A 24,037-nucleotide genomic window follows, 5' to 3' on the forward strand; every position below is an offset into this window, starting at 1 on the left:
TTGAAAGAATTTTTCAGTGGTAAGCGATTCGCGGATAACGATGAACTTAAACATGCTGTTAATCAGTGGCTAAATGGACTGGCGGCAGAAGAATACGACGAAGGTATAATGAAGCTGGTATATCGCTACGATAAATGTCTCGATTTATGTGGCGATTATTTACAAAAGTAGTGTAAGGTATGTAATTTAAGAGAAATAAAAAATATTTATAAAGTTTTCAGAATAAATTTTTTTGCAATGAAACGGTCTTTACTGTAGAGAAAATCTCTCGCATGTCAGTATTATCTAGCGTTGCGGTGCAACCTTAATTTAGCTCACCAGTCGATAGTTATCTGAATGGTGTGTCAGAATTAGATTTGACTTGGTCTGTGCTGCGTAATATATAGTGAATTATAACCGTTTTAATAAGTACTTTTATTTATTCCAACAATCTATTTAATTTTAAAAGCGGTTAACCTAATTTATGAAAAGTGCCCCGTGACTTTTTTAATTAATTCGTTACCAAATCTTCTTCGAGAGAAGCCTTTAAATCTCCACCAGAAAATTTATTCTGTACGTGGTAATTTATTCTTGTTTACGTAGGGTATCTTGAAAGAGCAATTTTACAGTTATTTTAAACTTTTTATTATTATTACGGAAATTTCTTGATCTTTGTTGTTTTTTACTTCTTTGTACGTATAAGGAAGTACTGTAATCGCGATAAATTTCGGTTATCAGATTTCAACGGAAATAACCATTTTAATCATACCTGAATCCATTTTGACTAGTTTCGGCGTGACGTCTGTACGTACATATGTACGTATCTCGTTTAATTCAAAAACGATTAGCCGTAGAATGTTGAAATTTTGGATTTAACTCTGTACACCTCCCCTTTTGATTGCAATCGACTGGACCAAAAAAGCCCAAAATCCTAATTTTTTGAATTTCGGACCTTTTATTAATCGCATTAATAAGCCCTCATTGAGAGCCTTTCAACGATGTATATATCATAAGTGGGACTTATTTTCATTGGTTGCAGAGTTATAGCCAAATAAACTTTTAATTAATGAAATATATATAGACTTCCCCTTGTAAGAAGATGTGACTTCTTACAAGGGGAAGTCACATCGCGGTTCGAATGCGATTTCATTTCTTTTTTTGTTTTAGTTTTTTTTAAATTTAAATATATTGATTTATTAATAATTATTAACCTCTGATTGTAAAAAAAAAATACAATAAATAATTATTCAATAAAAAACAAAAAACAAATATAATAAAAAATATATGTAATTTAATACGTGTACAAGGAAGTCACGTGGTGACTTCCTTGTCACCTTGTGGTGACTTCCAACCCCAATTGATGGTGATATCAAAAAACTTTACTTAGGTAAGTTTTAGGCTCTTATCCAAAAAATAGTAGAAACTTTAAACGAATTCGATATTTTTTTTACTTAATAAGTTATAGCGATATTGTGTTTTTTCCGAAAAAGCCCCCGCCCATATTTCCACTCCAATGGTCCGATTTTGACAGTTAGCGAACTCGACCGAGATTTTGGGACAAGCTATTTTTAAGGAAATATTTGAAAGTGATTGGCGCAAAATTACGGGAGTTATCGTGTCCACAAGAAAGTAAAATGTACACATGTGCATATATATATATATATATATATATATATATATATGTATGTACGTATAAACTTTTGAGCTGACTATTGGTAACTGTCTTATGAAATCTACCTAAAAACCAAAATATTTTCCCCTCATAATAACACATATATTTAAATCTTTGCTTGTGAGATGAAATAGTGTAGTGAAATCACAAAAGAAACTCATTTACATTTATGTTAAATAAATGTAAGCAGTCTGCCAGGCTGGTCTAGCGGTAAACTCGCCGCAAATCATTTTTTAACAGCTTTTCAAATTCCAGGGTTTTGAAGTTCAAATCCTAGTAAAAATTAATAAATTTTATACGGATTTGAATACTAAACAGTGTCCTTGGGTGGTTGGGTCCAATGAAATACAGATCTAAGGAATGTTTAGCCTGATTCTGTATTAGACTACACCTCATTTACTTGTCATAAATATCATCCTCATCTCACTGGGACGTGGGAGGGGAGGTTCTTGTTCACTAGTTGAACAGAAACGTATACATTTGGAAGAAAAAAATTATTAAATGTATTCTGTGTGCGGTCATAACCCTAAAGGCTGATCTCTATAGAGCTACTATCAAATGTTATGAAAACTTATGGTAGGGATTAAAAGGTACATAAAGTTATTAACCGTTTAAGGTAGAAAAAGAGTTAGTTTTCTTAGAATAGTTCTTAATCAATTGATGGTCGATGTATTAACTAGATAAACATATACATAAGGGATTAATTCTCAACCCTATTCTACTTATAGGACAAAAGAAGGGTTATTTTAAATAAAATCATTGTTCTTCTAAAACGATTGCGCGCGGTAAGCGGTAGATCTAAACGAGTAAACGCAGACAGGTATTATGTCTGAAAAAAAATAATCCTACATGTTTCTTAATACTTTTTTTTACGTAATGAACTACTGTTGTAGTAAATTGTTTCCTTATTTATTTACTAAAATTCTGAACGAATTACGAACATAAAAACAATAAAGAGGTCAAACCTTATTAATTTTTCTTAGTTTCTTATATAAAATCGATTTTTAAGTATTCAGTGGAACAATCTGTTCTAAAGTTGAAGAAAAACTAAACGTCCCTTAATGTAGTGTTCGCTGAATCAGTTCTATGTTGAATTTTTCTGTTGTTGTTGAATCTGACTGTTATCCGATAAAAATTCTGATATGTACAATCGAGGAATTAAAATTTTATTGTTGTGATTTTAAATATATATATATATATAGAGAGAGAGAGAGAGAGTATTTCTTATTTTATTTCTGTTAGAAATAATTTACTTTGGTTGAAATTTGATTGACTGCTTTTTCTGAATGTAATAACAGATGAATGAGTTGAAGTTTGAGTTCTGAGTTACATTTAAAATCATATTAAAGTACTTTATTTTACGAGGCTCGGCTGATAAATTTTTGCACACTAACGTGCTACACGGAGACAAAAGGTACTATCGAGTTGGGCGTGGCAGTACATGATAGCTAAAATCCCTCTATACAAACCTGCGATAATGCGTTCAAATCCGTTTACCGGGTTTTTTTTTCAGTAGCAGTTAAAATGGAGTCGAGTTCGGTCATTATGTCAACACGGTTAAAACAGCGCACAGAGATCGAATTTTTAACAGTAGAAAATGTGAATCCTACGAATATTTTTCATCATTTAAAAGCGGTTTAGGGTAGTGAAACTGTTGACAGGAGTAGTAGGCGTTGAAATTTCGCGAATGTATTGGTAAAGCGACAATTGAGGACGCACCTAGCAGCGGACGACCAGTTTCTCTGACTGACGAGAAACATGGAACGGAGGTGGACGATTTGCTTCAAAGTGACCGGTGAATCACCCAGAAACGCATCGTTATTCAGTTAGGTATATATATAAAGAACGAGTAGGCCATATTATTGAGCAATTGGGTTACCTTAAAATAAGTGTACGATGGGTACCGCGCAAACCATGTGATGGCTCTCCGCAAGCTGAAGTTTGAGCTTATTCTGCATCCGCCATACTCGCCGGATTTGGCTCCGTGCGACTTCCACTTCTTCCCTCACCTCAAGAGGGTTCTCAAAGATAATCATTACACCACCGACGATGAGATGAAGGAAGCTTTGGCCACCTGGATCCGAGAAAGACCGCCAGAAGTTTTCAGTGACGGAATGCAAAATGTTGTCACACGTTGGGAAAAGTGTATCAGTGTAAACGGGGATAATATTAAAAAATTAATACTGTATTTTGTAGCTAAGGTATTGTACTTTTATTTCATTCCAATATCGCTTTTCATTTCCATGCTACGCATATATGTGCAAAATTTATTAGTCCAGCCTCGTATAATAAGCAAAACGTTTTCTTAAAAGAAAACGTCATTTTATTTGTGATAAACAATTCTACAACATATCAAGAAAATCAGAAGGTAGATATGAATAGAGGCTTATGTAGAATCCTACTAATAAAATCATATGATTCTTTATTTTTATTTCAAATTTTTTTTTTACAAAATTATGTTATTAACTATAGCTATAGGCCTATCTGTATCATCCGCCAGTAAGCAGGCCACCAATAGCTGGAAATATTTCAACTGTGATGAAAAATGTAATTGATAAAAATTATACTAAATTTTATGTAGATTAATCTCATTTCTAAAAATTAATTTCTTAAAAAAATAAAGTTCAAACTAGAAAAAGGTTTTTAGCCAACACAGCTAAGATCTTCGGTTTATGTTTGGAATAATATATAGATAGCCTAAGCTTTGTAAGCCTGAAGGGCAGATTTTGTGTCACGGCTAAACACCAAATCAATTGACGAGTTTCATTTAAAATGGGCAAAACATTAAGGAATGATTCCCAGATAGATTTTTATTTTTATGTAATTACAGTACATAAATATTCACATAAAAAATAATTTTTCTACTATTATAATTATAAAATATATAAATTTTCAGACAAAAAAATAAAAAAGTATATAAATAATAAATATATATATAAATACCTGACTTGAAAGTAGTCCTGATGTTGGGGCGCGGTCCTGTGGATCTGCTTCTGGAATTGGTGTACCCGGTTTGAGATCATGTAGCCCTGACCAGCCGATCCAAAGTCCTTTACATTCAATAACAACGGGAGCAACAGCAGTAACTAAACCTCCGGCACTAATCGAAATAAAAAATAATTTATAAATAAGTCAATAAATTATATTTAACAACTAAGTCTTTTTTGTAGTATGTAAGTTTACCACAACAGAAGCTAAAATTCGATTTTCCTTGCATGGAAATTCTATAATATTTTGTAAACGGTGAGAAATTTCTGTTTGGAAGTTGGTAATAAACAAATGTTTTAACCATGATGAAAGTAACTTATTTCATCATGTTACTTTCATCATGGTTTTAACAATCACGGAGTTCGTTAGAACTTAGTCGGTAAGAGACGACGAAGTCAACGAACTTCGTTTCTTGTTCTAACCATGACCTAACCTAACAGTGAAATGAAAATGGAAAAAATAAAATAAATGTGAAAACATTTTATTTCAGTTCGATTAAATTAGTAAGAAAGAATACTTTCAAAAAATACCTCGAATTTTGTTAGACAACGTTTTTTCCATTTGATGAACCGCTGGACTCAAATATGTAATTTTAATAATTTTTTTAATGTATCTTTACAAATTGTGCCCTAGATAGCAGTACTTGATAGTACTAGATAGCGTACAAAAACTTGATAATGTACTTGAAATAATAAAATTTAAAAGAAAATATATTACAGCTTGTTTTAATAGTAAATGCTGTTATGTTAATGAAAGTACTGAAAATGAAACAGTTCTTTTAATTCCCATCACTTCTTTAGAAAAAAAATAATAGTATTAGTTTACAAGAGATTATACTAGTTTTAATAAAAGAGGAATAGATAAAACAGATACATTCGATTGGTAAAATCGAATTTAACGATAAAAATCGAGGGTTACACTTACAAAGTATTAAGTGTAATATTATATCACGGATTTTCAATTCGTAAAGGTCATTATGCTAGTTTTATTAAAAAAGTAAAAATATGGTATGAAGTGAATGATATAACTATCAACAAAAACAATTGGCCTTGAATTTCAATTTGTTTGTTCTAAGGCAATAAATTTGAATAATAAATTCATAAGATAACATTCAGTAATTCATAAAAAAAATAATAAAAGAATAAAAAGAAAAGTATCTAACAAAACGCAGTGATATAAAAAAAAACTTAACAATGAAATTGTAAACCGTACGGGAAGAGTCTCGCTGATATCCTTTCTTTCGGTCAAAAAACAAAAATTTCTGTAGTATAAATAAAACTGTTTTTAACAAAACGATACTGATATCAAAAAAGGTAAGACACTACATTTCTATTGGCAAAATCTGTTATTAATTCAGAATTTTCTTTAAAAAAAAAGTACATGTTAAATATATGTAATAGATAGTAGATACACAATAATAGATAATAAACAATGTTTAAGCGTTCCATATAATAAGAAAAAAAATAAAAATTTGTTACAAAATTCTTACTGGCACGATTTTATTTATACGTAATACATATCACATTTACAGAAATAATACAATTCTTATTAAATAAAAAATTCGTTGGGTCACGAAATGGGCCGGTTGAAACGGAGCGCAGGGCTAAGTACCCAACATCGTTTATTAGGAAAACGACATAGCTCCAGACCGGTCAACTACCCGATTCTCTACCTCCCCGTGGTGTGATCCGGGCAACGCAAGACCTACCAGGTGGCGCGGCAGACAGAGATGGGTGGGGGGTCATGTTAAATGAACTTTTTTGCAGCTACAAGGTGAATACGATAAGATGAGGCTGCGACGTCATTAACACCTTAAGCACTGATCCCAAGAGTGTCATGCAGCCTTGGGTTACCACGACTGGAGACCACTGGTGAAAAGAAAAGAAAGGTCGAATTTGATTATAGGCAACATGAAGACGTCAAACAAACAAAACTTTTTAAATCCAGACAGGTTCAATTCTGTGTGTCCAAGAAAGATAGTGGCGTAACCAAGCAAACAAAACCCGTTTTATGGATACGAACACAAAGAAATTTAAACTACACTATCACGGGCTCGAGAATCATCTAAATGGAGTCGGCATCATACTCTGTCAAGAGCTACAAAACAACATCGTCGATATCGAAAAAGTCAGTGACCGACTGATGAGCATTAAGTTGGTGATCGACAGGGAAATTTGGAACATCATCAGTGTCTATGCACCTCAAACAGGATGTCCAGCAGAAAGACGCTTTTTGGCTTGAACTGGAGAGCTTGCTTAAAAAACTCCCCAAGAACGAGAAGGTGTTTCTGGGTACGGATCTCAACGGACATGTCAGCACACAAAATCAAGGCGATAAAAGGTGGAATGGTGGTTACGGATATGGCTGCAGAAATGATCAGGGAATTGAGATACTTCGATTTGCCAAGGCTCATGAGTTAGCGATATTGAACACGTTCTTCAGAAAACAGCCCCGTCACCTGATCACTTACAGCAGCGGGGGCCATACGACCCAGATCGATTACCATCTGTGCACTGCCGACATGAGAAAGCTTGTGAGGGATTATAAGGTCGTCTTGGGGCAGGACGTTGTGGATCAACATCGTTTGCTACTGACTGAGATGTGCCTTCTAGCTTCCTCTCGAACTAAAGACAAATCGGATAAAGTGGAAAAGATTCGATGGCAAAGACTGGGTACGGAACAGGGCGTGCAGCTCCTGACATAATTGCAAGACTGGATTCATGATATTGTCGAGGCAGAGGCTGGACTGGATGCTGACTAGATGTGGCAGGCTTTCCAAGATGTCTGTTTGTTGAAAGCTAAAAAACTGCTTGGAGTGTCGAAAGGTCAATTGAGAAACGGAAGAGAAGCTTGGTTTTGGAAGGGTGACTCTGTCAGGAGGGCAGTGGCAGCCAAGAAGGCAGCTTTCAAGGCGTGGTCGAAATGTGATCCACTATTAACAACAGAAAAAGAGCGGCTCCGACAACAAAAAGTTGAAACGAAGAAAGCCGCGGCAAAAGAAATAGCTAAAGCCAAAGCTGCTGCGTGTCAAAAGTTTTATTAAGATCTCGAATCTCCGGACGGCGGTGGGATGATCTTTAAAGTGGCGGCATAGCGTCGAAACAATGCAAAAGCAGTAAATTCACCTAAGTTTATTGAGGATGCAAATGGCAGGTTGCTTACTGACGACCACGACATAATGCAGGGATGGAGAGACTACTTTGATAATCTGTTGAACGAGGAGTTCCCACGAACCGAATACCCATCCTGTGAACTTGAAAGACTGATAATTAGACGACACTGAAGATTATAGTTCTCCTGGTGGAATGAGCGAGGCCGATCATAATAATGCTGGGATGGTATACAAATAGCAGTGATCAGCCAGATCCGCGTAATGATTTTATGTGGGCGATTAGAGGTTGGCTGGTTCTCAGCGGGACTTCGTAAGATCCAAACAACTACCTCAAGCCCACAGGTAATCTACTAGGAACAGAAGAGCAATTGCAGAAAGCAGAGCATCTCGTTTTGGTTATCAAACCCAAAAGCAGAGCTTTACTTTTAACAAGATTTGAGGTACCACAAGATGAAATGAACATCTTGTGTACCTTACGATGTTAAGTTAACATCTAAAACGATAAAAAACAAACCGGAACTGTATAATCTATGTTAACAGTATAATCTATAGTAATCTATATATTATTAACAATAATAATAATAGTATACTGTTAACATGCAAACAGTCATGACTGTATACATATTTTAACTTTTGACTTAACTATAATATTTTAACTCCTGATAATGGTTTGAAAAAAACCGAAAAATCTCGAGAACTTAACACTTATTTTCCGGTAAGGTAGATATATCTCTTATTAATTATTTTTTATTATTTTAGTTAATTTTATTCGGATTTGAATACTAGAGAGTGGATACTGGTGTACTTTGGTGGTCGACGTTTAATTAAACACACGTCTTAGTAATGGTCAGTCTAAGTCTTTTCAAAAGTACACCTCGCCTACATGTCGTAAAAATCATCCACATCTCATTGGGCCATGGGGGGGGGGGAGGTTGTCTATTGTTCACTAATTGTACAGTTTGGAACGTATACATTAAGAATAAATAATCTACAAAATGTCGAGTTTTAACAGTATATGTTTCTGATTTCCTACATGCATCCTTTTAATTGTACTAGAGAGATCGAAACCAAGGAAATGTAAAACATGAAATAGTCTTTTTACTTCCTTATACGAAGTAAAGGAGGTATTGTGATCGCGAAAAATTACAATTTTCATATTTCAACTGAAATATCCATTTTGACCATCCCTGAGTTCATTTTGACTAGTTTTGGCATGACGTCTGTACGTATGTATGTATATATATATATGCGTATGTATCACGCATAACTCAAAAACGGTTAGCCGTAGAATGTTGGAATTTTGGATTTAGAACTGTTGTAACATCTAATTGTGCACCTCTCCTTTTGATTCCAATCAACTGGGCCAAAAGTGTTCAAAAAGCCCAAAATCCAAAAAAAAAAAATGGATTCTGGACTTTTTCTTCACTGCAGTAATTATTAGCCCTCATTGACTGCTATTCAACGATATATCATAAGTGGTACTTATTTTCATCGATTCCAGAGTATTTTGTATTTTCCAAATAAATTTTAATTAATGAAATTTTTGGTTCGTAGAAGGAGAAGGCTCATCGGTTCGAATCCGATTTCATTACTTTTTTTAATTGAAATATATTGATTTATTAATAATTATTAACCTCTGATTGTAAACAATTTTTTTAAACTTTTAGGTAGATTTCATAAGAAAGCTACTTATTATAATGCGTACCATGATTCGACTTCCGGAAATTTTCGACATTTCTTCGCGTTCCACATCCACCAGACCTCAAAACCACCGTCGGCTCAAACGTTTATAAACAAACACACTCACACAAACACACACACACACACACATTTTTTTTGTTCTGTTTAAGAATTATTATATGTATGCATATGTATATATTTCACTTTCTTGTGGACACGATAACTACCGTAATTTTACGCCAATCACTTTCAAATTGATATATAAAATATAACGACCCAAAATCTCAATCGAGTTCGGTAATGGGCAAAATCGGACCATGGGGTGGAAATCGAGGGGGCTTTTTCGAAAAAAACAAAATATCGTTATAACTTTCTTATTAAGTAAAATATCGAATTCGTTTAAAGTTCCTACTATTCTTTGGATAAGGGACTAAAATTTATCAAAGGAAAGGTTTTAGATATCACAAATCATTGGTCCAGGGGGTTGAAAAAATGGGGTTTCGAAGACGAAAACATCATACCCCCCCCCCTTAATAGGCACTAATCCATTAATAGAATCGAATCGATTTAAAGTGATCGTTAGTTCTCTAAACATTACCTAAAACTTTTATCGGAAGCAGTTTTTGATATGACCACCCTTACGGCGAGGGATGACCAAAATGTTGTTGAAATTGTAAGAAGATGGGGCTTGTCGTATGCTAAACATGTGAAACCTTTTTTCACATGCAACCATTGTCGTATTGAGTAAATTTGAAGTTTTTTCTTAACTTAAAGGTGGAAATATTTTTTATCCCCTACTTAGCACCGGTGAAATCTATCTCCGCCTTCCGGCGTGCCGAAAGGGATTTTTTTAATTAATTATTTTTTTGACTTGTTTTTAATTTAAAGATATTGATTTATTAATATTTATTAATTTCCGATTGTAAAAAAATGTGTATGTGTAATTTAATGGGCGTACAAGGAAGCCATATGGTGTCCACATTAGATTTTTTGTGTTGAGATAATAGGAATAAAACTAGATTAACACTGGTATACAATATCATTAACGCATTAAAGATGTGATATTATCAAGACAAGCAGAGGTAACATTTTTAGTAAAAAATTTAGAATTCTGTTACTTCAAAGCCTTACAATCATTATTTATTATTATTATTTGATGGAATTATATGAAGCTTTTGAAGTGAATTATTCGTATTTATGGCAAATACAATAAAATATCTACTTATATTGAATATCAATCGTTCATACGATAAGAAATTTTCGTTGAGGGTTTTATTAGATACTCTGTTTTTTTATCATATTAAATACAAAAATAAATAAAATACGATGATAGTTTGGTTTAAAACGTTTTTCGTATGTAAATATGGTAATACTATATCAGGTGGTAAATAAAAGATAGAAACTAAATAAATTATAACGGAAATACAAACTGATCCATTGTTCATACTTTTACATAAACTATATTATCAATGAACTTTGAAGGTACTAATATGGTTTTAAGAAACTATTTAACAACAAGAACGATAATGTTGATACATACACAATCACAAATTACCGTTTTGTAGTAATAAAAGATTTATATAACAGAATAATTTGACTGTTTTGATGAAGAAGTTTCAGTCATTGATCGATAAAACATCGGGACCACAACAAATTTTATGAGATATTCCTGCAAAATATATTAATATATGAGTGAAATTAGATAAGGCACTGCGAACAACTATCTACATGCAGAGTGTTTATAAAGTAGTGGAGTGGCTATACTCTTTCCGATTCTACTTGTAAAACTGAACTAAAAATATCCTTAGGAAAAATGGCAATTTCTCCTTCGTTCTCCCCATGTCCGCCATTTTGATGAAATTTGAAATTGTGATGAAATTTGATGTTGTAATTTTGTACAACAAAATTGTTGTACTTTAAATTATTAGGTCTATTATTGTGAGAAAATTTAATTAAAAATAAATAAAAACAATTAATATTTCATCGTATTGAACGTAAAGTGGAGGATATGAAAACAGACACGTAATTACATCAATTTTCTGCCATAACTCGACTATTTGTTAATCGATTTAAAAAAATTACATGTAATTTTTTCAAAATAAAAAGCTTAATATTTTAGTAAATAACATACATTTTTATAAAACTAATATTTATGGAGATATAAAGGATTGAAAAATAAACATGGCTGCCATTTTGTAATTTCTGAAGGTATTTAAGTCCAGTTTTTTGCTAATTTTAAAATTTTATTACCAAGACGCTTACCAAATATTAATGTGATTTGTGTATTCAAACTTGAGTTTTATATAAAAATAACAAACTGCGGACAGGGAGAACGAAGGACATACTGCCATTTTTCCTAAGGATATTTTTTGTTTAGTTTTACAAGTAGAATTCGAAGAAGTATAGCCAGCCCACCATTTTAGAAACACTCTGTATAATTGGTTGTAACATTTTATATATTAATAATGAAATTTAATTTTTGATATGTAAATACCTAATTGCACATTTTTATTTTTATATGAATTAGTATTATAGTTTGTTAATTATATAATTATTTATTACCCGCAATTATTTAATTAAAATGATCTATTATTTAATATTTAGATTGATTTTTCTTTTTAAATTAAAACCCTTTTTTAAAGCAAACTAATATAGGGCTATTAGATGACTAAATAAATAACTTAATCGTAATTTCATTTAATAGCAAAAATTTAATACGATAGTAAGTGTCGTAAATTTGCGCTAGATCAGATAATTAAACTCTGATTTAAGTTCAGAATACATAAAATATAAGTTAGATCAATTAAAAAATAATAAACATCTATCAAAATAAAAATTAGGAATAAATTAAAATGGTATGATAATAATGTACCATAAAGAATTAAAAAAAAAGAAGTTAATTATATTTTATCATTAATAATAATTAGTTTAATTACGTTATCAAATGTAATTAATTGATTGCAGTTAATTGTTATTTCGACCGGTTTGATTACTGTGTATATTTGATTATATACCTGATTTAACTACTTAAATAAAAATCTGATGTGAACATCACATGACTTCCTTGTACGTCTATTAAATTATATATACAAATTTTTTTTTAAAATGAGAAGTACGTAAAATTTTATTTCATTAACAACTGATTTTTTGTTTGTTTATGAATTATTATTTATTGTAATTTTTTTGCAATATATTAAATGTATTTAAATTAAAATAAAAAAGGAGATGAAGTCGTATTTGAACCGATGTGCCTTCCCTTTGTAAGATCCAATTATTTAATTAATTAAACTTTTTTATTTGGCTATAACTCTGGAACCAATGAAAATAAGTACCACTTATCATATATCATTGAAAAGCTCTCAATGAGGGCTTATTATTGCAGTTAAGAAAAACTCCACAATCCATTTTTTATTTATTTAGGGCTTTTTTGGATACTTTTGGTCTAGTCAATTCCAATCAAAAGGGAAAGTGCACAACTATATGTTACAACAGTCCTATATCCAAAGTTTCAACATTCTACGGCTAATCGTTTTTGAGTTATGCGAGATACATATGTACGTACGTACGTACAGACGTCACGCCGAAACTTGTCAAAATGGATTCAGGGATGGTTAAAATTTCCTTTTATACTTCCTTTACATCGTACACGGAAGTATAAAAGGCAACCGGTTGGAGATGTAAATTTATTATTTTGATTAACACCTCTGTCAGGTACTAGATTAAAATGTCGGATTTATTCCGTCATATTCGTATTTATTGTTATATAATGATTCTATTTATTGATATTATTAGTATTTACTGATATAATGTCGTATTTATTCCAAGTATTATTGACTTAATTGCGTGATGTTGACTTAAAAAAATAACTAAATACCAATCGCTAGCAGTTCCAAAGCTGTTATTCCAAAAACGCAGTTTACTAATATGATTTTATATTATTCCTAATCTATAATTTGTAATTTTTCCAATTAGTGAACAATAGGTACTCCTTTCTACGGCTCAAATAGATGAGGATGATATGTATGACATGTAAATAAGATGTAGTCTTGCACAGACTCAGACCGATCATTCCTGAGATGTGTGGTATATTGAACTTCAACCACCAAAGTACACCGGTATCCAATCTCTAGTACTCAAATGCGTATAAGAGTAACTAACTTTTACTAGAATTTTTCTAGAATTCAGAACCTTCGACTTTGAAAATTAGTTGTTAAACGGTGATTTGGGACAACGAGTTTACCATTAGACCAGCCGGTGAGCGTTAACCAATATGAGATTAAAAAAATTTTAATCTCATATTAAATAAAAAATTTTTATTATGCGTACACGAAATATAGTTTTTAGTATAGAACAGCCGACTTAATACTGAACAGAAAGTACAACAATGATAGTAATCAATTAAAATAAAATAAAATAAAATAATATTTTGGTTTACATAATTTGTTGTAAGTTTTAAGAGACATTATATGTTAAATGAAAAAGTATATATAGAAAAATTCCAAATCGTTTGTGATTTCAGCTACTACACCGCAGTGAAACTGTAACTTAAGTGCTTTAATTCCAACAATGCAGCAGAGAAACACTATTTTTACTTCCTTGTATAAAGTAAAGGTAGTGTTGTGATCGCGAAAAATTTTGGTTTCCAGATTTTAGCGGAAATATCCATTTTGATCACCCCTGAATCCATTTTGACTAGTTTCGGCGTACGTATGTATGTATCTCGCATAACTCAAAAACGATTAACCGTAGGATATTGAAATTTTGGATTTAGGACTGTTGTAACATCTAGTTGTGCACCTCCTCTTCTGATTGCATTCGACTGAACCAAAGGTGTCTAGAAAAAGCTTAAAATCCCCCAAAAATTTGGATTTTGGTATTTTTCTTAACTGCAGTAATTAGCCCTCACTGAGAGCTTTTAAACGATATATCATAAGTGGTATTTAGTTTCGTTGGCTTCAGAGTTATAGCTAAATAAAATTTTAATTAATGATATATGTGGATCTTACTAGGGGAAGGCACATCGTTTGAATCAGACTTCATCTTCTTTTTTTAGATCTTTTTTTAATTTAAATATACTGATTTATTCGTAATTATTAACCTTTGATTGTAAAAAAAATTACGATAAATAATAATTCAGTAACAATAAAATAAAAATAAAATAAAATGATATCTGAAGTTATTAATAAAATAAGATTTTATGTACTTTTAAAAATGTGAATACGTAATTTAATAGGCGTACAAGGAAGTCATGTGGTGTCCACATTAAATTTTTTAATAAGAAGTTTTAGATAGTAGTGAAGAAGAGCATCAAATTCTTTCGGTTTTTTTTGTTTCTAATAAATCGTTTTATGCCTATTTTATCTATTTCTAGATCTGGTGAGGAAACTTTGATGGGATTTTAAGGGGAGAAGCTCTTTCTGAGTTTACCTTTTTAAGAAACTTTACACAAGTCTTGATACACCAGACAGCAATGTTTGAAAACAGTTTGTTTTACCTGGTCGAAGACGATTTAAAAATTTAGGAACACTATCATTATTCCTTCCACTGTCGCTAGATTTGTGATTATGAGATCGTCGGAAATTTTTACTATAGTTTAATGATGAATTTCAAAGTGTTCATTATATCTTAGTTTGAAACTACCATCGGGTTTGATCGATCTAGAACACTGTGCAACCGAACAGTTCAATATTTGATATATTCCAGCGACATTATTTTTTTTGGTGTTTATGTTCCTTGAGTAATGATTTATTTTGTTTTGTTTGTCATTCTGAAAGTCACATGTATGTCCGACTTGAGATCTTTTAAATTTATAAGCTATTTTCTCTGAGTCATTCTTTGTATGTTAATCGATATATTTTTAATTTTATTTGTCTTTGTTTTTATTTAGCTTAAGTAGAAGCTTGTCAGTGAATGTGCTGTTAAATTTGTATGTTTGTCCTGCGGATTTACTGGCAAGTTCATCTAAGTGGTGTTGAAGAAACGGGTTTGAATAATCTGCGGCTCATACTTCTAAAATAAAAATTTTTTATATATGGTAGGTGGGTTTTGTGGGTTTTGGGCTTGCCTGAAGTGTCTTTTGGGCTTGGTCTGTTTAGTCTTTATGCGATGTGCTGTGTCTGTGTGTTGGCATGGTTTATTCTTGAGTGTGTAAATGCGTATCATATGTGTTGCGAGGTATCTATGTGTTTGTCCGGTATGTTTGTGCTTGGAATAGTATCGTGTTGATATTCTGATGCGTTTTGCTGTGTTTTGTGTGATGCGCACGTGATGGTTGGATTTTGATGTTTGCTTATAAAGACCGATTGTGTGTGTCGGCGTTTATCCCTCCTGAAGTAATGCTCTATTAGCGCTTTCCAGGAGGAGTGGGTAGTCAGGGGTGGAGGTTTAGTCGGTAGTGCGAAGGAATACATACGCACTTAACATTTTGCGGTACCTGTTAGCTAGCCCGACACTGTTTCGGTGCCATAAATGTTCCTCCGCCTCAACAAAAAAAAAACAAAAAAAGGTGGCTTTAGGTAATGTGAATAACATTATCTGTTACTGTTGGTATCAAAGTGCTTGGAAATTACGTTTTTGCATTTTGAAATTGTGAAATCAAGAAAAATGATTTATTACTGCATCTTTATTTAGCTGATAAACTTTAATTACACCTGACGGAGAAGTCAAGAAACCCCACATACCAGAATACAGAACACAGTCAAAATACTCAAATTATAGGTATTTGGCAAACGGGTAAATGCTAATCAAACGGTCAAATTTTCAAACAGATACAACTGCCATTTGATTGCCTTTCGTAGCAACAGTAGAGTCAACATTTACCAACCCTCTCATAAACACTAATCATAAATCCACTGACAGTTACACCAACCTTAAAACACAAAAAAGGACTATACCTTAACACACTTGAACATATTGCTTACACATAAAAACACAAACAACAACGATATAAGATTTAGTAAACGGAAAGACAGAATTCAAATTTCAATAAATTTTCAACCTCATTCTAAACACTACTATGCCTAATTAAAATAAAAACTCTAATGTGGACATCATATGACTTCCTTGTATGCCTGTTAAATTATATACACATTTTTAAAAGTACATAAAATTTTATTTCATTTAATAACTTCTGATAATTTTTCATATATATATTTTTTTATTGTTATTATTATTGAATTATTATTTATTGTAAATTTTTTTTTACAATCAAAGGTTTATAATTATTAAAAAAACAGTATATTTAAATAAAAAAACCTTATAAAAAAGAAGATGAAGTCTGATTCGAACTGATGTGCCTTTTAAGATCCAAATATTTCATTAATTAAAATTTAATTTAGAACCAAATGAAAATAAGTACCATTTATGATATACCGTTGAAAAGCTCTCAATTAGGGCTAATTACTGCAGTTAAGAAAAAGTCCAAAATCCAAATTTTTGGGGATTTTGAGCTTTTTTTTGGACACTTTTGGTTTAGTCGATTGCAATAAAAAGGGGAGGTGCACAACTAGATATTACAACAGTCCTAAATCCAAAATTTCAACAACCTATGGCTAATCGTTTTTGAGTTATGCGAGATACATACGTCGTACATACGTACGTACAGACGTCACGCCGAAACTAATCAAAATGTATTCAGGGATGGTGAAAATGGATATTTTGGTTGAAATCTGAAAACCAAAATTTTTCGCGATCACATTACTTTCTTTATTTCGTACAAGGAAGTAAAACACCAAAAAAAACCACCAACAATATCACTGTCGGTAAAGTAGAAGAACACTTGTACCAGTCACTGAGGATAGTCGCAAAAACGACTGAACATTTTTTTAAGTGTTATTAAAATTGTTTTATTAATAAAATTTGCTTCGGCTTGTCGTATTATAGTTTGCTATCATTTCTATTATCAATCATCAAGAAAAAGTTACAAATTTTTTATTCATAGGAAATAATAATCCTTCTCATTAAAAAAAATTCATTGTTTAATTAATAAAAGATAAAATACAACTAAAATAATATTTTGTGTTACCTACATTAATTTAGATGATTCAAATTTATCAGGAATTTTGTTTTTCTCTGCCAAGATAAATTACATTAACACTATTACAATTCCTTTCCGTTTTATTACTTTTTGCAAAATAGTCGTAAAGCTACAAAAATCGACTACATTTGTAACACTACAATTTAAGTACCATGCTGGATTATGAACACTTAAAAAAAACTTTTCTTAGGAGAAAATATATTGCTTGAGAATTCTTTCAGTGGAACTGTAAGGAATGTGGGACGAAATAATCTATTCGGATGTGTAAGAAAATGTAAAGCCCGCACTGACATAAATGTTAATAGCAATCAGTGAAATCTTCTTTAGATCTACCATATCGCAAATATACTTTTTTTTTTAGTAAAAGTAAACGCCTAATTAGAAGTCACCAATTCAAAAATAAGTTACGAATTCAATTAGTTCTTGTTTAAATTTATTCTTATTTAGAAACGACTTCTGAGTGATTGTTACTAATAAATACGAATCGAGCGCATCTCATATAAAAAAAAAACTATATAAAAAATATAACGAGTAATTTAAATTATTTGTTACATGATTGGAATTTAAGGATTAGACGAGTATAGATTTTATTTGCTTAAGTCAGTAAAATAGTTGACTTTTCGAAAATATTCTTTCAGTGCTCAGAGAATGTGTAATCGTATTCTTTTTTTGGGAAATTTCAAAATTAACGATACAATAATATTATTTACACATTTCTGTATAGAATAGCCAAAAGGTTAATTTAATTAAATTAATAAGTTAATTTAAAATTAATTTGATAAGTTACAGAAATAGCTAAACTGATAGTTCTAATAAACACAGTTTAACTAACATTTTTTTAATGACTTCTAAGTAATGTTTTTCTAACGTTGTTTACTGTCTGTAACAATATAATTAAATAGATTCTTTATCTTTACGATACTTTATTTCTGACAAGGACGAAAAGAAAATTCGTAGTAGAAGATTATTATTTTTATTGTTATTGTTGTTAATTATGTAAATTGTAACTGCACATTTATATAATAATAAAAAATTATTTTATAAAAATATAAAAAATGTAATATTACAATTAAAAATAATTAATTTGTTAAAAAATTTTTCTTACCTCTGTTTCCGTTCTAGTTGACCATTTGGTTTACGGCTCAAAACAAACGGTAATCTGTTGGATACCACTATAAGTGGTGCAGCTACATCTTTTATGGAACCCATTTCTCCGTCCACGCCCACTGTTGAAATAGAAACAAAAGAAAACGAAATTAATATCAGTTAATTATATATTATTATTATTATGATACTATGCCAATGAGTGAACAAGGGAGTAAGTTTTGTAATTCGAACGTTTTTGTGTTATCCAGAGTTACTTTATTGGGACTCATGGGCAGGTAGCTGTTGTGCTGTTGTTTTTTGAAATAGAAGTGAAAGTCAGTAAATATTTTATACCTAAGTTAATAAAAATCACTGTTTTAATTGAAACCTAACTACAATTACTGCCAGTGGACAAACTCGATATAGTTAAAATATAACTTGCATGACTGGATCTTGATTTTTTATCCTTCTACAAGAAAAAAAATCCCTTTCGGCACGCCGGAAGGTGGGGAGGTAGATTTCACCGGTGCTAAGTAGAGGATAAAAAAGACTTGCACCTTAAAGTTAGGAAAAACTTCAAATTTATTCAATACGAGAATGGTTGCATGAGAAAACCAGTTTCACACGTTTAACATACGACAAGCCCCATCTTCTTATAATTCTAGCAACATTTTGGTCATCCCTTGCCATAAGGGTTGGTCATATAAAACTGTTTCAGACAAAAGTTTTAGGTAATGCTTAAAGGACTAACGACCACTTTAAATAGATTCGACAATTGTGCCTATTAAGGGAAATATGATGTAATTTGACTTCAAAATCCCATTTTTTCCTCCCCATGGGCCAGTGGTTGGTGATATCAAAAACCTTTACTTAGATACGTTTTAGGTCCTTATCCAAAGAATAGTAAGAACTTTAAACGAATTCGATATTTTACTTAATAAGAAAGTTATAGTGATATTTTGCTTTTTCAAAAAAGCCCCTCCCCCATTTCCAGCCCCATGGTCCGATTTTATGGGACGAGTTATTTTTAAAGAATATTCTGAAAGTGATTGGTGCAAAATTACGACAGTTATCGTGGTCACAAGAAAGTGATATATATACTAGCAGACTCGGCAATGCTTCGCTATTGCTAGATTTGAGTATATATATGTATATATAAAATTAACACAATTGAAAGTTTGATGAAACAAAAATAAACATTACGGAACTTCACAAAATTTAACCTTTCCCTTTTTCCCATTTAATTTCTCTCTTTCCCTTTTCCCATTTTCCATTTTCATTTTTACCATATTCCTTTTCCATTTCCTCATTTTCCACTTTTCACCCCTTTCCCTTCCCCTTCCTCTTTTCCACATTTCCCCTTTTGTTTTCCTCATTTTACCATTGATTATTCTTTACCCGTTTTTCCTTTTCCCCGATTTCCCCTTTTTTCTTTTTCTTTTCTTTTTTCTATTTTCCCCTTCTTCCCTTTTATGTTTTTTATTTTTCCCTTTTCGATATTCCCTCTTTCCGTTTTTTGATTTTTCCCTTTCTCCCTTTTTTCCCGCGTATAATTCGGTCCAGTGGTTTTTTTAGTTATAGCGGACACACATATCGGAAACATTGAAATGAAATCGTAAAAAAAATCTATTATAGCGTGTGTTTCTTTTACGTCCAACTAACAGCGCTGTTTTTAAAAAAAAAACATGTTTTTACCTGTCACAGATGTGATATCTTAGGTATATAAATAGTAAGTATATAAAAACACGCGCGTGTTCGAATGCAACATTGTGTCAAAATTTCAAAGCAATCGGTGAAGAACTTTCAGAGATTTAAGATTCTGAACAAACGAAATTTACATTTATGTATATATATATATATATATATATATATATATATATAAACTTTAGAGCTGGCGGTGGTTTTGGGGTATGGGGGATGTGAATCGCGAAGATATGTCGAAATTTTCCGGAATCGAATCATGGTACGCATTACAATAGGTAGCTTTCTTATGAAATCTAACAGGCATTTATCCTCTATATCTCTCCGAAACACAAGACTTAACCTTTTTGCTTCCAACGGGATATACAATTCCATTTGGTCATATTTTTATTTATCCCCAGTAGGACATATAGTCCTATGATATTTTAGAAAAATACTGATGGATCCATGTAAATGTTATAAGGCTATTCACTTATTCCACTGGTATGCTAGTTCATTTAGATCGTATAAGCAGTAGTTACGCTTCTTAGTTTTACCAAAAGATGCCAGCATCTCATTTAGTTCCAGTTGGTGACTCTTTGTCGGGCAATATATCTTGTTATATTTTTTAAATTATCGTTAGTTTTGTGCTGAGCGTCTATTGCGTGAGTTGTGTAAGGGTATCTGTTGTTACACCATCCATCATCATCGCTAATCTGGTAAGTGAAGTTTTTTCTTTATTTTTTATTTCAACTGGACAGTACGTCCCAGTGGTTTATTTTTATGGGACACATCCCACTGGTATTCATTTTTTACGTAGATTTTGTTCATATTGTAACTTGTTTCTTTTTTAATATTATTATTTTATTTTTTTATAGATACGTCAATGATTGGTAAAGGCAATTTTCCTACGAAGAGCTTAAGAAAATTTTGCAACAATCAAAGGATGATATGGATTTTTCTGATAAAACATCTTAAGATGAGATGGATTTTCTGATAAAACATCTTTTGATGAGACATATGTTCCAGGTCAGAACGGTAGCACAGAAACAAGCGAAGAATCAGAAAATTCCATAAGTGATATTTCAGTACTTAGTGGTGTAAAAAAATATTTTTCAGATTGTTGATGATGAGTGTTATTAACTCTTGGATCTTATTCAATGAAGTAAAAAATAAAAATGTTACACTGAAGCAGTATTTAATACCTCTGGCAGAAAAACTGATAGCCGCTCTGGTAAGGAAAGTTGTATATTAAATATTGGGAGATCATGTGCAGTGGAAGGATACTCCCGAAGACGATGTGCAAAAGAAAAAAGAAACAAGAACAAGAACTACATGTGCAATATGCAGAGTAATGTTAGGCAAATATTGTTTTACTCCCTATCATACAAAAGAATTTAGTAATGCACCTAATTACGTTTACACTTACAAACAAACAAGACTGTATTCAGCATGCGTTGTATTTTATTTTATTTTTTCTTATTGTCATGTTTTCCGTTCATTAAATTTTTCTATTTTTTACTTTTTTATATAAGTTTGTTGTATTCATAAAATAATTTTACTTTAGTTTTGTACTTTTTTCTTAAAAGTTCAATCGTGTGAAATAAAAGTTAATGTAGAGATAAGTGAAGTGGGTCTTTTTTATTTCTCTAACAGCCAGCAATGGGACATTTAATCCCACTGAAAAATACCAGTGGGACAATATATCTCGGGTCAAAATTTAAACCAAAATATCAAATGAAGTCATATTTTAGCAAAAAGTGATTGTCACTGATCAGAGTATTTCTAAAATGGTGGGCTGGGTAATACTTTTTCGGATTCTTCTAGTAAAACTAAACAAAAAATGTCCTTAAAAATGGCGATTTCTACTTCGTTCTCCCCATGTCCACCATTTTGTTATTTTTATATAAAAATTTATATCTCAAGTTCGGATGGACGAATTACATTAATAATTGGTAAGCGTCTTGATAATAACGTTTTAAAATTAGTAAAAAATCAGGAATTAAATACCTTCGCAAATTACAAAATGGCAGCTATGTTTATTTTTCAATCCCTTATATCTCCATAAATATTAGTTTTATCAAAATTTATTTTGTTAGCTAAAATATTAAGATTTTTATTTTGAACAAACTGACATTTTATTTTTTTAAATCGGTTAACAAATATTCGAATTATGGAAGAAATCTGATGTTGTAATTTTGTATCATAATTATTAGGTCTATTATTGTGAGAAAATTTAATTAAAAATAAGTAAATAACTAGAATTAAAAATAAATAAAAACAATTAATATTTCATCGTATATGAAAACAGACACGTAATTACAACATCAATTTTCTGCCATAACTCGACTATTAGTTAACCGATTTAAAAAAATAACATGTAATTTTTTTCAAAATAAAAGGCTCAACATTTTATGAAAATATAACGCACGCACGCTCGCGTCTATACGTGTACACATGTACACGTACACACGCACGCACACATACACAAATAATATTTCATACTATCAAGGATGATATGTATGAATGTAAATGTATTCTTGTACAATTTCAGGTCGACCATTCCTGAGGTTTGTTGTAATCATACTGGCTGAAAATATCTATAAAAATATCTTTTAAATTATTACATTTCCAACCATTATGGATAATTTACAATAAATCTTCTACAAAAAAAAAAAAAATTTTGCTAAATACAAAACGTTAAATTTAAAAATTTGTTAGTGAAATAAATTTTATTTAAAAACTAGCAGACCCGCAATGATTCACTATTGCTAGATTTGAGTATATATATATATATATAGATTAAATGAACACAATTGAAAGTTTGATAAAACCTTAAAAAAATGAAGATTATGGAATTTCACAAAATTTTAACTTTCCCTTTCACTCTTTTCCCACTTTCCTTGTCCCCTTTTCCTTTCCCACTTTTCCATTTTTCATTTTTACCAGATTACCTTTCCCTTTCCCCTTTCTCTTTCTACATTCCCCTTTTGCTCTCATTTCCAGTTCCTCCTCTCATTTCTCTTTCCTTCATTTCCCCTTTCCCATTTTATTTTTTCTCCTTTCCCCTTTCCATTGTATTTTCCCGTTTTCCTTGTCCCCGTTTTCCCTTTCCCCCGTTTTCCCCCTTTCCCAAATTTCTCCTTCTTCCCTTTTGCCTTTTTCGATTTTTCCCTTTTTCCCTTTTTCCCCGCGCGTAAATCGGTCCAGTAGTTTTTTAGTGTATAGCGGACACACATAACGGAAATATTGAAATGGAATCGTAAAATATTTATTATAGCGTGTGTTGCTTTTGCGTCCAACAGATAGCGCTGTTTTTTAAAAAAGCATGTTTTTACCTGTCACAGGTGCGACATCTTAGGTACATAAATAGTAGGTATATAAACACATGCGCGTATACGAATGCAATGTTGTGTCAAAATTTCAAAGCAATCAGTGAAGAAGTATTGGGCATTTAAGATTTTGAACATACGAATATTTACATTTTTATTTATATAGATTATATTTTTTAAATATAACCGAAATATTTTTCAGATAAAATCTGAAAAACTCATACTATATTAACTGGTTTGATTTTATTCAACTTGAGTTTTTGATTAAAACAACACACTGGAGTATTAATGCAAGGTACAAATTAAAATATTAACCATACGAATATGAACTGCGTTTATACTTAAATCTAAAACTACTTTGGAAGGATGGCCAAAGGTTATCCAGAATGTATGTTAGTGATATAAAATAAAATTTTCAAATTTTTGACACCAATCAATATGTTTATTGGTTTTTTAATATTCAAATGAAGTAA

At 31.4% G+C, this 24,037-nt stretch overlaps 1 protein-coding gene across 3 annotated transcripts in view; it reads right to left on the reverse strand.

The window, feature by feature from the left end:
- Positions 1–24,037, reverse strand: part of LOC142322217 (uncharacterized) — a 96,293-nt gene that overhangs the window by 44,717 nt on the left and 27,539 nt on the right. For all 3 annotated transcript variants that reach the window (XM_075361046.1, XM_075361056.1, XM_075361038.1), the window contains 2 exons: positions 18,572–18,692; positions 4,595–4,751 (listed from right to left, as the gene is read on the reverse strand). In XM_075361046.1, the coding sequence (XP_075217161.1) occupies positions 4,595–4,751; positions 18,572–18,675 (261 nt within the window). In that variant the 5' untranslated portion in view covers positions 18,676–18,692. The remainder of the gene's footprint in view (positions 1–4,594; positions 4,752–18,571; positions 18,693–24,037) is intronic.

Source organism: Lycorma delicatula, chromosome 1, assembly GCF_047948215.1.
Source record: "Lycorma delicatula isolate Av1 chromosome 1, ASM4794821v1, whole genome shotgun sequence".
NCBI lineage: Eukaryota > Metazoa > Arthropoda > Insecta > Hemiptera > Fulgoridae > Lycorma > Lycorma delicatula.